The 17803-nt window shown below is 39.1% G+C and overlaps 1 protein-coding gene across 1 annotated transcript; it reads left to right on the top strand.

Moving 5' to 3' along the window:
* The first annotated feature begins 607 nt into the window (after positions 1 to 607).
* On the top strand, positions 608 to 14520 carry LOC131677618 (uncharacterized). Its single transcript, XM_058957514.1, has 2 exons — positions 608 to 851; positions 13637 to 14520. Exons 1-2 carry the CDS (start codon positions 736 to 738, stop codon positions 13941 to 13943), a joined length of 423 nt encoding a protein of 140 aa, XP_058813497.1. The 5' UTR covers positions 608 to 735; the 3' UTR covers positions 13944 to 14520.
* Positions 14521 to 17803: the final 3283 nt, after the last annotated feature.

Here is a 17803-nt window from a genome sequence, read left to right as displayed (position 1 = left end):
TGTTGCTCAAAACAAATTGCAATACAGAAATCTTTCTGATATAGACGATGTTTAAGATTGTTCGAATTTTCTGTAGGGTTCCTACAAATAATTGTTTCTTCAGCAGAGGCGAAGGTCACACATTAGCATATTGCAATACTGATATCGATGTTCGCGTATCTTTGTATTTGATAGAAAACACTTACAAATTACGTACCTACGCTTGATTTCTGGAGATTTATCTAATGCACATGCCGCTATCTATCGCGGAACTCATTTACATATGGAGCAGGTAGCACCTGCGTAAGCCGAACTCCACCACTGAATTGTTTGTAGTAAACAAACCAATCTCCTGTCTTATCAGTTTCAGTTGAGTCACACCCATCGTAGCATCCATGCGTGCCAATTTGCCCGCCCGGGGCCGAATAGATGACGGCATGGCCGGGAAAGCCACCGACTACTACTTCTACTATGTGATTGTGTGTTTGAGCTCTATGAGAGAGAGATACCTCTCGGAGAACTAGCTTGTGTTCTGAAGGAAGCTGTGATCTATCGGTGTCTCTCGTCTGTTGTTCTATCTCTCATTCGATTGAACTGATAGGGATCGCGCTATAAATTGTCCTGTTCGGTGTAGTTCTCGCAACCACAAGTGTTCTAACCGTCAAAGCTATCGTTTCACGTCCTGTGCGCGTGCGTGAGCGTTTGTGATTTTGTTTGGTTTCCTTTGGACAAGTTTGAAGTGATCACAGAAACAAAATGACCGTCAACGAAAAAACCCGACTGCTGCCTAAGGAGTATCAGAAATCCCATGTCATTCCGATTCCCCAGGAAGATCTGAACAACAATACCACCACGAGTCTAATCAGTGAATTGTAAGTGTTCTTTCGTCATGGAGGTCTTGTCCCCCCGCCATGATTAGCGAAGTTTGGCTCAGCAACACGAGCTGGGTTTTAGTGCGTGCAGATTTAGGGTCACGTTGTGGGGTCGTAGCCCATTTCGGAAAGTTTTAAGCATTTGTTCGGGTGATTAGAGGACAGACATAATAATTCGAATGCGCATTATTTTGTCTAGTGATTAGAGCGCTTACTTTCTTGTATTTATGACGTTGTTTGCACTGTCACAGCTTCGTTGCGGTTTTTAGATCGTTCCTATCAGTAGTGTTATAACCAACACATTCAAGACATGGTTTATATTCCAAACATTGAGTAGAAATAAAGTACAAGATGGTACATTGGGAATTCCTATTGTGGAGAATTGCAATACAGTGATTCAGTGCCGTAAAATCATTTCATTTTTGTCAATCTTTTATTAAAAATTCATTTATTTTTAAGTGCTTTCACATTCCACCCGGATTCAATACTTTGAAAGATATTTTTGAATATTTAATTATAAAAATTGATTAAACCGTAGAGGGAATTATCAACACCTCGACAATAATACACACACTCATTCACTGGTGTGTATTGTATACGTAACAAATATAAACTATACGATGAATTTAACACATATTGTTTCACAGCAAGTTTGTTCTCTGTTAGATCTAATTTTAGAGATGCAACATTGTAGTTTAGCGCTTCTTTAACCCTGATGTATCATTTTGTTAATTATTGTAACTAAATAGGCTTAAATTCACCATGAAGAATGTGGTCCATAGTATGTTTGGTATATTGGTACACTGCAATAGACCTAATTCCAGTCGTATACTTTTGCGAAATCCTGTATTTTTTTAAAATCAAGAGTGATATTATTCGGTAGTTCCAGTGATAATTAATTATTTCTTAAAAGTGTTTGCTGCAATGTTGAATAAAGGCAAATCACCTTCTACTCGCTATTAGTTAGTTCTCCTTTTCCAACATCTAACGAAAGGCAGACAAGAGACGACTAAATTCATATTTGCCATTGCTGCAAACCTATTTGCAGTAATTGAAAGAATGGAAAAATTCCGCTCTCAATTAATAGTCCTCGGGTAGACTTTCTCAGCTCAGGTCGATCATTGGAGATTTTTAATGTAGCTTCCACTTTATATGCTTCATACAAATACTGAAAAATTGAACTTAATCTACTACAGCTTTCAGTTATTAATAAATATGTGATTTTTATTAGTATTTGAAGTGTTTTATTGTGGTTTTATTAGATTAAAAAATTTTAAGCTCCCAAATTATTTCGTAATAAATTGTCCATAGTAATTAGTTTTACCTAACGAAAACGTTGGAATATTAAATACCTCAAAACAAGATGGTAAACTCTTAGACTTTTGGGTTTAACTTTTGCTAAAATATAACCTCAATATTCTGAAAATCTTAATAAAGAATTTATTTCGCCGCAAACTATCTCCATGCATGCATCATAGCCGTGCAAAGTAACAGAGAGTATCAACGAATTATATAGAACCATGGTCCTGGGCTTTCCTAGACTGCGCAAAAAGTAGGACGTCCATTTAGCGGGGATACGTGATCCCCTGAATAAATCGCATAAAATGAACATATTTTTATATCTTTTGCGTTGTAATCATTAGGAGTGAGTCATCTTTTTACTTTGAATCCTTTAATTAGCTAGAAATATGGGATAACTTTATTTTAGAGCCAGATTACTAGAGGCAGAGCAAGAGTACGAAGAAAAAACTTTAGATACAAAAATTCATTAAGTTTTTTGTAGCACTTTTTTGAAAAATTTAATTTTGCGAGATTATCCATAAAATTACTATGTTTTATGAAACTGTTCTTGGGGCCAAAAAAGCCTGTCTCAAAGAATCTCACAAAAGCTTCATAAAACGAAATCTTACAATTTTGTAGTCGTGAACATTGATTTGACAGAATGCGTTCGAGCGACTAGTACGGTTGCAGTCAAAATCTAGTACTGCTCGAATGTTTCGTCGAAAGAGTTACAAAATGCCGCAATTCAGTCAACCCGGCTTGAAAATAATTCGAATCAGGAATATCGATTCGAAGTGCTTACTGCTTCTTTAGATAATCTTAAGACACTTTTTACACTTTCAGCTGCAGACCAGCTGCTGCTACTTTGTATACAGCCTAAAAACCCTGTGTGTGTCTGTTCTTTTTTATACAGTGCTTTTCATAATGATAAAACCACCCATGAAAGTCAAGACACAGACTAACAGATATAATACCCAAAAACAATGCTTCGTCCGCTTTCAAGGACATTTTAAATATATTTTAGTTGGGACTGTGGACTCATCTGCTTTGATGGTGCAACTGGCAGATGCACAAGTATGTGGGGGATAGATTACTAGTGAAAAATTGCTCCCAAGCCCCAATAGCAAATGAGTGTTTAGGCTGCGTATAAAAGGTGGAGCAAGTGCTCTGGCGTTTCGACATTTTTTGGAGAAATTTGCTCGAGATGCGAGGGAGATGCACAATTTGATTATACATGAAATTAAATTGCAAATTAGGAGTAGGAGATCCAGATCTCATTTATTTCATTGCAAAACAGAATGCATACAGCACTTTTTAAATAAAAATGTCACGCGAAAATATTAAAAGGTTACCATTATGAAAAACACTAAAGCACTCCTCACTCTTTTACTGTCCTTTTTCCTCACGGAACTACATCAAAGTATTTACCCTTATACTTGTTTACGACGAATACGATATTCGTTCTAAAGTGATTCGAACAAACAGTAAGCCTACTTGATTTTGCCACAGAGAACAGACGTCCATCTTCAGCATTCAACTTGTGTAAAATCTCTAACGGTTTCGAAAGTAGTTTGGATATCTAAACCAGGTACGCTACTGTCGTCATGTTTTTTTGTGGCTGAGTGCGACAGAATTGACAGCGGTTATTCCTCTACCCAGTCAAACTAGTCCGGAACCGATTCGGACTTCCAGCATGAATTCTAGCTCAAATGCGTCAACCGATAGAGTCGGAATCGGTTGTTTTCTTTGAGCTAGATTCCATGCAGAATCCATCCAGGATTTCAAACCGGTTCCGGAATCGATTTGACGGATAGTTGGGATAGGTTGGTGTGGCGGCGCTAGTGTTTTTAATATATTAATTCAAATGTTTACACACGTTTTTTAAATATTTTTGTTCGATCATGGATGTCTGTTCTCTGTGATTTTGCTGTTGTAAACGGAAATACAAACCGCTTTCGAACGAATCTCGCATTCGTCGTAAACAAGTATAAGCGTGATTTCTTGGTGGGAGGGTCTTGATATGCTTTCATCGCATCTCTTCTTCTGCTCACGACATTTCCGTTTCTATCTCGGAACCTCGCTTGGTCCATAAAATGGTTCGACCTTTGATCCATGAAATGGCCATTTATCTCCCGATTCTTCTCTTGCTTACCGTCTCTATCTATTACGTTTAGATCCTCTGCGTACTTGAGCCAATTATCCCCGAGCTTCACTCAGACATTCCCCAGCGGCAAATTATCGAAAGCCGTCTAGCTCCAGTTTCCGTGAGGCACATAGCTACCAGCATTATCAAGATCTCCTCGGATAGTCCCCGGCGATGAACTCACCCAACTCCAACTGCGACTTTCCAGCGACAGATTTTCTCTTGGTACCAATATCTGTTTCGTGCGCCAATTAGCTCCCAGCTTTGTCACGGTATGCTCAGATAGTCCCCGGTGGTGAATCTATCCTACTCTGACTGTGATTTCACCGGCGATGGATTTCTGCCGATACCGATCCTCGTTTTCGTGAGCCATTTAGCTCCCGGTTTCGTCGCGATTTGCTCGATCTAGTCCCCAGCGGTGGATCTAGCCTACTCAATGGGTTAGCTGGTAGGTACCGAGGTCTGTCCAGCGATTCCAGGGCGAACGTGGCTTCCGGTTTACTGACACCACAACTACCCGCCGCATGCTGTACGACACGACTTACTCGCTCTAGTCCCCGGAGATGGATCTAGCATACTCCCGCGTTACCAAGTAGGGTGTCGAGAAGGCTCCGGCGACTCCAGGTTGAGCGGTGCCCGGTGCCTCGACGATCCACATCCGGTGCTCGAGCTAGTCCCCGGTGGTGGATTTATCGAACTCCATGGCGACCGGTATGATGCATTGGTCATTAGTTTGTCAATCTCTTCTCCATTTCCTCTGCTGTTTCACTAATATATGCGCGACTACTCTACTAGCGGAATTCCACATCCTTCCTCTTTTACGACATACTCTGCGCTTTCAGCCGGCAACTCGCTTCGCACTTCCTCGAATCTGAGGCAGTCGAAGACCACGCGCTCTAGTTTTTCCTCCACACCATCGCACTCAAGGCAGTAGAATGAAGATGCGAGATAGATGCTTTTGCGGGTGTCCAATCTCCTCAATAGGCAAACCGGTAGGGTGCCGAGGTCGGTTTGGCGATTCCGGCAGAGCTTGGCATCCGGTTCGCTGGTGACCCGAGCTAGGTGCTACGTCGTGTACTACTCAACTGGTCCCCGGCGGTGGATCTAGTCTACTTTAACGGAACGTTCACCGCTGACGGAATTTCTCCCAAAACCGATTTGTTGTTTCACGGCGGTGCTGCTTTGTTGATCACGTCGCAACTTTCTCTGTAGCTCGGAGTGTATAAGTGTGTGTGTTTGTCTGTGTGTGAACGTGAGAAAAGGATTTAAATCGAGCAGAACTCGACAATCGACGAGAACATTTCAAATGGGCCTATAAACAAAACCTAAACAATTCCGGTTAATACTTACTTCAAATAGACACTAACAAAGCTTTATACACACCTTAAATAAGCCGATTCTGAAGCCTGGCTGTTGGCGAAATAATAGATTATCAAAAAGGCACGTAAGCAAAATTACTTGTTTTGTTTATGTTCCCTTTCTCTTCCCATCAAAAATTAACGGTTCATATACACCAAACACCAAAACGGATAAAATTGAATACTTTACGCTGACGTCACAAATCAACTAAGTGTTCATTTTTGTCAGTTCGCTTGTACTGTTTCAAGGACTTTTCAAGAAAAACAAGGACAAATTCTTTACGATTTGCTTCGAGCGAATCTAGTCGTCCACAATTTTTTCTAAGTCCATGTAAACAATACAAGCACAGAGAACAGACATCCATGATCGAACAAAAATATTTAAAAAACGTGTGTAAACATTTGAATTAATATACGATAAACACTAGCGTCGCCACACCAACCTATCCAAACTATCCGTCAAATCCATTCCGGAACCGGTTCGAAATCCTGGATGGATTCAGTATGGAATTTTGCTCAAAGAAAACAACCGATTTCGACTCTATCGGTTGATGCATTTGAGCTGGAATTCATGCTGAAAGTCCGAATCGGTTCCGGACTAGTTTGACTGGGTAGAGGAATAACCGCTGTCAATTCTGTCGAACTCAGGCACAAAAAAACATGACGACAGTAGCGCACCTGGTTTGGATATCCCAACTACCTTCGAAATTCTACACAAGTTGAATGCTGAAGATGGACGTCTGTTCTCTGTGATACAAGCGAAATGTCAAGAAAAGTGTGGTTAACTGTGTCAGTAAAGAACCAAATTATTTATGGGCCCTTTTCTTAATGTACAAGACTATACTTGAAAAGGATACAAAAACAACCCAACACCGAGAAAGGGATCAAAATAAACGTCACATAATTATTTGCTGTAAGCAAAGGGGTTCATCCGCATGAACTATAAGCTAACGTCTCACCGAAAAGGGATTATGGGAGAGGGCACAAAACCAGTGCGATGTTTCAAAAGGGACCAAAACATTTATCTGCAAAAATCGTTCAAAATACAATTCTTTTATTAAATCTGACAGATTATTCGGAAAAAAATTGTTTATTTAACACGGCATTACGTTGTTTGGTTCTTAAATCAAGCTCCTGATCATAAATGGGAATATAAAGTACGAGGTAATTTTTCAGATGCCATTTTCTCAACTCGATGACCATCTTTGCCTATTATATCTAGATATTGCATATACTCGTTGAATATACACCGCATTTCGAATGAATCTTGTTTTGGTTTCCAATATTTTCAATCTTAATATAATCGTTCTTGCATGTGTTGAACTACGCTTTAAAAATTACGAGATTCGTCAAACTCTTTCACGGTGGTCATGTTCAATAGAGCATCACGAAAAAAAATGACGAATACATTGCGATGTATTAAAAGATTAACGTAACCCGGAAGATGATACGTACGCAATGTCTATCAAAAGCTGTTGACGACTTCTTCGTTGCAGTGATGCAGGGGAGTGTGGGGCATAATGAACATATCATGAGAGTTTAGTACTTCAACTGTATAAAGAATTGTGGTTTATATTTAGGCTCGATTTAAGATACTTTTAAATGGCCACAGATGGAGAGTATTACGGTATCCAAGGACTGTGAACCTGCTCAACTAATGATGGATGACTTGCTTTTTATAAAAAAAAATCCTGTGAAAACTTTGGTAATTGTTATTCAAACATCGAACTGACTCGTATTTGAAATTGGGGCACCACATTTTAGCCTCATTCGCATAGTACAAGTGGAAGAGAGAAGATCTTAGCAAATACTTATCTGTCCTTCGTTGTTGGTTCTTTCAAACGTAACTGAGCTTTATCCAAGTTGGGTAGAAAACTCACTAGAACAAGACGCTTCTTGGCATACTGTATCTTAACTTCCCACAAAATAACGTAAAGTTTTAATTGAAATGATTTAATTTCAGCGTAAATGTATTTTAAATAACTTTATTACCAAGTAGTCTATAAGATTATTAAGCGTTTCACTAACATTTCACTTCATTTCTTTTTGTCAAAATACGCGTATCTGTCCAAGTGACGTTGACAGCACCGGTGAACTTCGTCTCTTTTTTAATTCAAGTGTTACACTCTCACTTCGCCTCTCAAGACTGCTGCCGATATCTAGTTTAAGGTGGAAGGATCAACATTGCCGTAGACTGCAAATTGATCCGATTTTGCAGTAAAAATATATTCTAATATAAAGTTATGTCTTGCCTCTCTTTCTCGCATATGCTTAAAATAGAAAAATACCAAAAAAATAGGTTACAGCAAAAATTAAATAACTTGGTCGAGGAACCTCCAATCAATAAGCCACCTTCAACAAAGCTTTCCGCAATAAAACTACACGATCTTAAGTCTGAGATATGCAACGTTACTGTAGAATTTTTTAATTAATTTTCAGTTTTTATATCCGATGTTCCATATATACTACTGTGAGCCAATTATCGCCGAGCTTCACTCAGACATTCCTCAGCGTCAAATTATCGAAAACCGTCTAGCTCCAGTTTCCGTGATGCACATAGCTACCAGCATTATCAAGATCTCCTCGGATAGTCCCCGGCGAAGAACTCACCCAACTCCAACTGCGAGTTTCTGGCGACGTATTTTCTCTTGGTACCAATATCTGTTTCGTGTGCCAATTAGCTCCCAGCTTTGGTGAATCCATCCTACTCTGACTGTGAATTCTCCGGCGGTGGATTTCTGCCGATACCGATTTTCGTGAGCCATTTAGCTCCCTGTTTCGGCGCGATCTGCTCGATCTAGTCCCCAGCGATAGTTCTAGCCTACTCAACCGGTCAGTCGGTGGGTCTGCCCAGCAATTCTTTGATGAGCGTGATGTCCGGTTTATTGGCGCCCCAACGACCTGCTGCAGGCTGTTCGACTCGACCTACTCGCTCTAGTCCCCGGAGATGGATCTAGCCTACTCCCGCGTTACCAAGTAGGATGTCGAGAATGCTCCGACGATTCCAGGTTTAGCGGTGTCCGGTACACCGGCGCCTCGACGATCCACATCAGGTGCATCGGCGCGAACTGCTCGAGCTAGTCCCCGGTGGTGGATTTATCGAACTCCATGGCGACCGGTATGATGCATTGGTCATTAGTTTATTAATCTCTTCTCCATTTCCTCTGCTGTTTCACTAATATAGCGCGACTACTCTACTGGCGGTATTCCACATCCTTTCTCTTGTACGACATACTCTGCGCTTTCAGCCGGCAACTCGCTTCGCACTTCCTCGAATCTGAGGCAGTCGAAGACCACACGCTCCAGTTTTTCCTCCACACCATCGTACTCCAGGCAGTAGAATGAAGATGCGAGATAGATGCTTTTGCGGGTGTCCAATCTCCTCAATAGGCAAACCGGTAGGGTGCCGAGGTCGGTTTGGCGATTCCGGCAGAGCCTGGCATCCGGTTCGCTGGTGACCCGAGCTAGGTGCTACGTCGTGTACTACTCAACTGGTCCTCGGCGGTGGATCTAGTCTACTTTAACGGAACGTTCACCGCTGACGGAATTTCTCCCAAAACCGATTTGTTGCTTCACGGCGGTGCTGCTTTGTTGATCACGTCGCAACTTTCTCTGTAGCTTGGAGTGTATACGTGTGTGTGTTTGTCTGTGTGTGAACGTGAGAAAAAGATTTGAATCGAGCAGAACTCGACAATCGACGAGAACATTTCAAATGGGCCCATAAACAAAACGTAAACAATTCCGGTTAATACTTACTTCAAATGGACACTAACAAAGCTTTATACACACTTTAAATAAGCCGATTCTAAAGCCTGGCTGTTGGCGAAATAATAGATTATCGGAAAGGCACGTAAGCAAAATTACTTGTTTTGTTTATGTTCCCTTTCTCTTCCCATCAAAAATTAACGGTTCATATACACCAAACACCAAAACGGATAAAATTGAATACTTTACGCTGACGTCACAAATCAACTTAGTGTTCATTTTTGACAGTACGCTTGTACTGTTTCTAAAAAAATTCTTTACGATTTGCTTTGAGCGAATCTAGTCCTCCACAAATTTTTCTAAGCCCATGTAAAGAATACAAGCACAGAGAACAGACATCCATGATCGAACAAAAATATTTAAAAAACGTGTGTAAACATTTGAATTAATATACGATAAACACTAGCGCCGCCACACCAACCTATCCAAACTATCCGTCAAATCCATTTCGGAACCGGTTCGAAATCCTGGATGGATTCAGTATGGAATCTTGCTCAAAGAAAACATCCGATTCCGACTCTATCAGTTGACGCATTTGAGCTGGAATTCATGCTGGAAGTCCGAATCGGTTCCGGACTAGTTTGACTGGGTAGAGGAATAACCGCTGTCAATTCTGTCGAACTCAGCCACAAAAACATGACGACAGTAGCGCACCTGGTTTGGATATCCCAACTACCTTCGAAACCATTAGAGATTCTACACAAGTTGAATGCTGAAGATGAACGTCTGTTCTCTGTGATACAAACGAACTGTCAAGAAAAGTGAGGTTAACTGTGTCAGTAAAGAACCAAATTGTTAATGGGCCCTTTTCTTAATGAACAAGACTATACTTGAAAAGGATACAAAAACAACCCAACACCGAGAAAGGGATAAAAATAAACGTCACATAATCATTTGCTGTAAGCAAAGGGGTTCATCCGCATGAACTATAAGCTAACGTCTCACCGAAAAGGGATTATGGGAGAGGGCACAAAACCAGTGCGATGTTTCAAAAGGGACCAAAACATTTATCTGCAAAAATCGTTCAAAATACAATTCTTTTATTAAATCTGACAGATTATTCGGAAAAAAATTGTTTATTTAACACGGCATTACGTTGTTTGGTTCTTAAATCAAGCTCCTGATCATAAATGGGAATATAAAGTACGAGGTAATTTTTCAGATGCCATTTTCTCAACTCGATGACCATCTTTGCCTATTATATCTAGATATTGCATATACTCGTTGAATATACACCGCATTTCGAATGAATCTTGTTTTGGTTTCCAATATTTTCAATCTTAATATAATCGTTCTTGCATGTGTTGAACTACGCTTTAAAAATTACGAGATTCGTCAAACTCTTTCACGGTGGTCATGTTCAATAGAGCATCACGAAAAAAAAATGACGAATACATTGCGATGTATTAAAAGATTAACGTAACCCGGAAGATGATACGTACGCAATGTCTATCAAAAGCTGTTGACGACTTCTTCGTTGCAGTGATGCAGGGGAGTGTGGGGCATAATGAACATATCATGAGAGTTTAGTACTTCAACTGTATAAAGAATTGTGGTTTATATTTAGGCTCGATTTAAGATACTTTTAAATGGCCACAGATGGAGAGTATTACGGTATCCAAGGACTGTGAACCTGCTCAACTAATGATGGATGACTTGCTTTTTATAAAAAAAAATCCTGTGAAAACTTTGGTAATTGTTATTCAAACATCGAACTGACTCGTATTTGAAATTGGGGCACCACATTTTAGCCTCATTCGCATAGTACAAGTGGAAGAGAGAAGATCTTAGCAAATACTTATCTGTCCTTCGTTGTTGGTTCTTTCAAACGTAACTGAGCTTTATCCAAGTTGGGTAGAAAACTCACTAGAACAAGACGCTTCTTGGCATACTGTATCTTAACTTCCCACAAAATAACGTAAAGTTTTAATTGAAATGATTTAATTTCAGCGTAAATTTATTTTAAATAACTTTATTACCAAGTAGTCTATAAGATTATTAAGCGTTTCACTAACATTTCACTTCATTTCTTTTTGTCAAAATACGCGTATCTGTCCAAGTGACGTTGACAGCACCGGTGAACTTCGTCTCTTTTTTAATTCAAGTGTTACACTCTCACTTCGCCTCTCAAGACTGCTGCCGATATCTAGTTTAAGGTGGAAGGATCAACATTGCCGTAGACTGCAAATTGATCCGATTTTGCAGTAAAAATATATTCTAATATAAAGTTATGTCTTGCCTCTCTTTCTCGCATATGCTTAAAATAGAAAAATACCAAAAAAATAGGTTACAGCAAAAATTAAATAACTTGGTCGAGGAACCTCCAATCAATAAGCCACCTTCAACAAAGCTTTCCGCAATAAAACTACACGATCTTAAGTCTGAGATATGCAACGTTACTGTAGAATTTTTTAATTAATTTTCAGTTTTTATATCCGATGTTCCATATATATTACTGTGGAAACTTGAAAATTCTTGTAAGTGAACTAGAGCTATCGGAGCTCATATTGGTGATACTGATTGTGGATCGAATTACCATTTAAATTAACATTATTCCGAAAAAAATGTCAAAATAGTTTTCATTCTAGTACATAGTCGCCATATTACCCCACCTTTCTTTGCACTATGAATGAATTGAATATAGACTGTTTATTGGGGTTTATTACGCTGTCTTGTTTGTTTGTTCGCAGATTATATTTGCGTCTAGAAATAACCCTAACCAAGGATGAAAGTATGTCAATGTGTTCAAAATTGTGATTAGTTGCAGTTGAATATTACCATACTAAGACTAACACACTGCCGACTCAAGCGACTTTGCTTGCTTTGACATTTTTGTCATGGATACATTCAATTGGATGTCGAGTGGATGTTATTTTTTTTTTTGTAGGAACGAGACGGGTTATCTAATTTGTTTAACTAAGAAAGATTATTAAAACATTATTACCTCATAAAACATTATTAGGAAAGCTTTTCAGTTGAAGAGTACTTAGTGGATCTTGAGTTTGTAGTGAGCTAAAAGTACAGTTTCAACACTAGTTAAGTAGGTATCTAGTCATACACTTGATTTGAGGCAAAAGTCTCTCGTCCACATGTAACCGGTTCAGTTCAACGAAGCAAATCAATACTACAAACAAACTCACGAATGCATGTTGACATTATTGTGACAAATTTAAAAGGGTGCAGCAATTACCTTTTTCTCTTATCTATATAGTTTAAGTGAATACATGTTATCGCTGAAAATGAAAGCATTTTCGTTCCTTATTGTAGGGTGTATGTATTTAGATAACCCTTTAGCTTTGGCTAAGAATTTCAATGTTTCGCCAAACGTACACAAACTACTCAAGTGTTTCATAATTGTTCATCCAACTAGTATTGTGTAACATTTCTAAAGTAGTTGCTAATCTTTCAGAAAATAAAGCGACGGGCGTGGGTTCTAGACGCCGTTTCTTCTCGGTAGATTTAAAGACGATATTACACGCTCAGGAGTAAATAGCTGGTCAATAACCCGGGCATACTATTTTCTGCTATCATACCAAAACTAGGTCTTAATTGTTTAGTTATTTTTTTCTTCCTAAAGCCTCTTAAAACCTCAATGAGGCAAAATACTTTATTTTAGTATCTTCTATGTATTCCAGGGATTTTTACTAATAATCAATCAATACCTTACTGTAGTATTTTTTCTGGCATGAATACATGAATGAGCTATACTATTATTATTGAATATCTCCCTACAGGAAATTTTTGCATTTGGAAGTTCAGAAAATGTTTTATTGTTATTCTGGTATCATAATAACTTATTTCATTATCAACTAGTTATTCGTAGAACATCGACTCTTTCATATAAGCCACACCTAAATCAGTGGCAACTTTCATAGCAACGGCTATTAAAGAGATACCGAGCCAACTCTGCTTTCTCGGCGACAAAGCATGAAAATACTTGCATTGACGCTGAAACCGTTTTGTTGGCAGGCAAGGACAAACTGTTGTGTTTTGTTAATGAACTTGCGAACCACCGTTGCCTTCGCGCGAACGGAGCACTGAGGTCAAGTTCGGCGCCATGACTCGAGTGCTTTGGACCGTTCGCCGCGTAGTTTCTGTGGCTCATCAACGCTGATAATAACACGCACGAGTTTGGCCGCTTCCTCATTCGACGCTTTATCTGCTCGCCTATTCGCAAACACGTGAATCCATTTTGCGTTTCGCTTAGTAACCTTATCAAATTTCACTCTACCTTACAGTGACTCGTACGCGCTAACGAAAGATGAGCTGGCGAAATACATTGACGACCCATTCTGGAACCGAGTAAGGCACATTTGCTTCTCCCTCTACTGGCTGCTGTGTCTGGTAGCGTTGGTGATCTCCTGTTACATTGCCGTGTCAGCATTGGGCAGCGAGTTTTGTGACGACACCACCAACGGATCATCGCACACGGATAACCTAACGAATGCGCCCAGCGCGATAATAAGCGGTACCACACCCATCGAAATCGTCTCCAGTGCTGGCAGTCCAGGCGTTATCGTTCCCCTGCTTAGCCAGCCGTCCTGAAACTAAAACCTGCCCGCAAAAGTGACTCGATAGCTGTGATTGAACTAATCCTAATTCTAAGCTAGTGACAAGATTAGTACTATGAGAAAATATTTATTCAAACTAAATCGCATCCACCTCACACCTGACGACGCCATTCAGGCGCATCTCATCGGATCATCTGGAGTGACATTCCGATTACATTACTAAGCTAATAGAGAAAAAACAATCATTGATAGCCGATCGAATGCATCACATGGCCCCTGCACTTGCTTATCAGATTACCTTTTCGCATGGTTGAGAGTTGAAATATAAGCTTTTACATTGTCGCGAAGCACTCGCACCGGGGCCGCGTCCTGCGTTGATAGGGACCAAAGGCAGCCGGTTCGAAGCGCATTTCGACACGTAAACATGTGGTCGGCAAGGACCGATTAGCTAAGATGTTTCTCTTTGGAATAAAAACTGATGTAATATAGGGGAGAAATTTCCTCAGACTTGTTGCCGTTGATGTTTGTCCCGCGATCGTAAAATAGGTTCTATTGATTAGAGTGGCCTTTGCCGTGTAAGCAAGTAATAAAAGTTGTTAAATATTTATGTAGTCCAATGGTAGTTTCTATTTGTGAATATCCCTGAGTACGATCTTCGCGCGTATTTTCTCTCCACTGACTAGTTGACAAAAGGCAAAGGAAAACAAAACGCTCCGGAGGATCATGCGACCCACTTTGTTTACGTGGTTTAATCTAATTAAATTCTATAATGATTCCGTTTTCTATTTCTCTGAAAACAACTTCGTTACGAAAGATTTGTAAGTATTGAAAAATGATGACCAATGACATTTCGAAACTCGAATAATCGTAAGTTTGGCCAGCTTCTTGACGAATCTATTTGGAATATTTATTTTGACACAAACGTAACTGGGTTTATTACAGACGGAATGACCAGTGATCTGAATGGTGTTTTATCTGAATATCCGCAGCATATAATACAACAAATCTTTTCGCTCGTTGACGGCCTCTCAAGAGAAAAATTTAAACCTTTATAAGTAATCTAACCTGTCTATAGTTTTCGGAGCAGTAAAAGATGATTATCCATGTGGGCACACATGGAGATAATCAGGGTTACGCTCCTCGCAAGTAGCAATTCTCGACAAACATATGATTACGGCCTAAAAGCCAGCTGTCAAAATCCACTTTGAATGGAAATTCCGGACAAACCGTTACACGCCAATCACAGATTTTGGTAGTAAATGAAAGAGAAAAGTTTTCTCTTTCATACACTGTTGTTAACTGTGTTCGACTAGTAGCGGTTTGTATGGAATTTCCATTCAAAGTGGATTTTGACAGTTGGCTTTTAGGCCGTAATCATATGTTTGTCGAGAATTAAAGTTTTATAACATGCTACAAGCGCAATCTATGTTTTAAGAGGCTCTTTAACCCTCATTTTTTTCAAATTTTCTGAAAATTGTCTAACAGTTTTAATACGTTACTATGATAATTTTGAGATGGTTTTCGCAATGTTGTTTTAAAACAACATTGCGCATTTAAAGGTTAAGAGTGCCTTAAAACCACAATTGTTACTTGGGCTGAGTCAAGTGAGCATAATGATTTGTGGTCGTGAGTGGCGTAGCTCTTTTTAGTATTTCTGTAAAAGAATACTAGAAGCACTTTTTAGGGGAATGCTTCACATTAGTCGGACACTTTTTGTACGCGGGGATGGTTATGTGGACTCTCCTGCCAAAGGTTACCTGATACGAATTTTGGGAGGACACACCATTTTGTCCCGTCCAGTGTAATTACCATTCAAAATCTTTGCTCACCACAGTAAGGGATGTTAGAAACAACCCCGTGCTTCAGTAGATCAACGCATGACAAACTCGAATCAGTGACTACACTGTCGATTTCAACTTTGTGAGCGGGCATGTAGACGTGATCGTCCTTTATAAAAGACAGAATATCACAATTCTGTCCTTATCTGGGCTAAATATCTGTTACCGCTGAATAAGTCGTAGCTTTGTTTTACTTGCATGTGCAAAAAGATTGGTGGATAATGTCTGGGACATAACTGGAATGTCGAGATGGTACTTGGACTGATGATTCAAATTTATATGCACCGTAATGAGCAATTCACAAGCAAGGTAACAGTTCCTAAAAAGAGTCTCCTCAATATAAAAAAATTTCCTATAATGTCATGAAATATCGAAATCTGGAGGAATTTCGAAAAAATGCCTTTCAGCGACAATATTTTTTTTTAATTGAGATACGACCTGAGTTTAGAAATGCAGCTTTTAATTTTGTGTATGTCTTAGATATGCATAAAACGTCGAAATATGGTGACAATTCGAAAAAAATGATATTTTTATCGATAATTCAAAAATTTCAGAGGAGAAATTTTTCAAAAATCACTAGGTGATACAAAATCCGACGTTTCATACTTATACTTACATACTCATACTTTTTGCCTCAAAAAGAAATTAAAAGCTTCCTTTCCAAACTTCAATATTTTCCAAGTCCCATAAAGGCTATCCACAAATAAAATTCGAGATGACACTAAATCTTGACCTTTTTGACCATCAAAGCTATTTTGCATTAAAACTACGAATTTTTTTGAATATTCAAGGACTTGTTAGTGTTTTTTCACGGGTGAAAACTTTCGCAAAATTAACCGCTAAGTCCAACTCTTTCATCATGTCTAATTGAGCTAAAGTTTTGCATAGAGACTTTTTTTTGAGATGTCTGGTTATAAAATTCGATTACTTTTTCCTGTAGGTGCCATTGGCACCCTAATATGCAGTCTCCTGAATAGATGCTCACATAAAACGCGTGGCAGTCAAACACGAACGAACTTCGGTCTAATCTTTCAGAAATAAGCTCCTTCGGTATTTTACAAGCTCTCAATCATCAGGAATAAATATAGCTGTTGTTGAATGGTTGAACCGCAGAGGCGGGTCATACAGTCTTCCGGAATAATCCTCCGTCCGCGGCCTTTAAATACCTAGGGTCTACTGATTTCTCAGTCTCCCGAAAAAAATACTCAGTCCGTCGCCTTCAAACACCTAACTTCGAATGATATTAGAGACAAATCTGCAGTCAACTTATATTTAAAATTTCACAAAACTATAGTGCTCTGTTGGTGTTCCATACTGATGATTTTGCCCGAAATATGCTAAAAAATCCATTCTTTGAACCTGATGTCTTTCAAGTACATTAAAATATAGATTACTTTTCAGTTAGATCGTCCTACAGATACTTAACTTCACATTCACTGCGACATATTCGCTGACAATGCTGCTAGCGTAGACAAAAGACGCAAGGGACGCAACGCTGAGCCTCCGACAAGAGCGACAGAAGATCACGCTACGACTCTGGTTAAACCATCGTATCCAGTGTTGCCATATTATATTCTGTAACTGTAGTGAAAACATCTTTCCTATGCGTGCTATGTTTTGAGAAAATCTGTACCAAAATATGCACAAATATATAATATTTAATTAATTTGACCATTTTATACATCCCCTTTACAAACTTGCTTAATTGTTCCGTCAGTAGTAATTATTGAATGAAAAACCTATTTTAATCCACCTAGCGGTGCAATTGTGCCTTTCTCAATCATGAATCACGAGAATGTGTGCGTTGTTTATATTCATTAAAAACTTTTAAATGCATATATTACATTTTATTATTATACATCACATGACAACCATATACAGGAAAGTTCGAGTTCTAAAATTTTGTAAAAGAAAAAACAGCCACGGTAATATTGAACTGAAAAAAGGTGCGAAATCGGCAAAGTCCCAAAAAGTCCCCAAAATATAGCATAGTCCCAAAAAGTCGATTTTCATAAATAAAATTTTTTCGAGATAACATAAAATCTCGACGTTTCAT

The sequence above is a fragment of the Topomyia yanbarensis genome, chromosome 1, assembly GCF_030247195.1.
Source record: "Topomyia yanbarensis strain Yona2022 chromosome 1, ASM3024719v1, whole genome shotgun sequence".
NCBI lineage: Eukaryota > Metazoa > Arthropoda > Insecta > Diptera > Culicidae > Topomyia > Topomyia yanbarensis.
The sequence above is the reverse complement of the archived record's forward strand: the minus strand, read 5'-3'. Positions and strand labels throughout refer to the sequence as shown.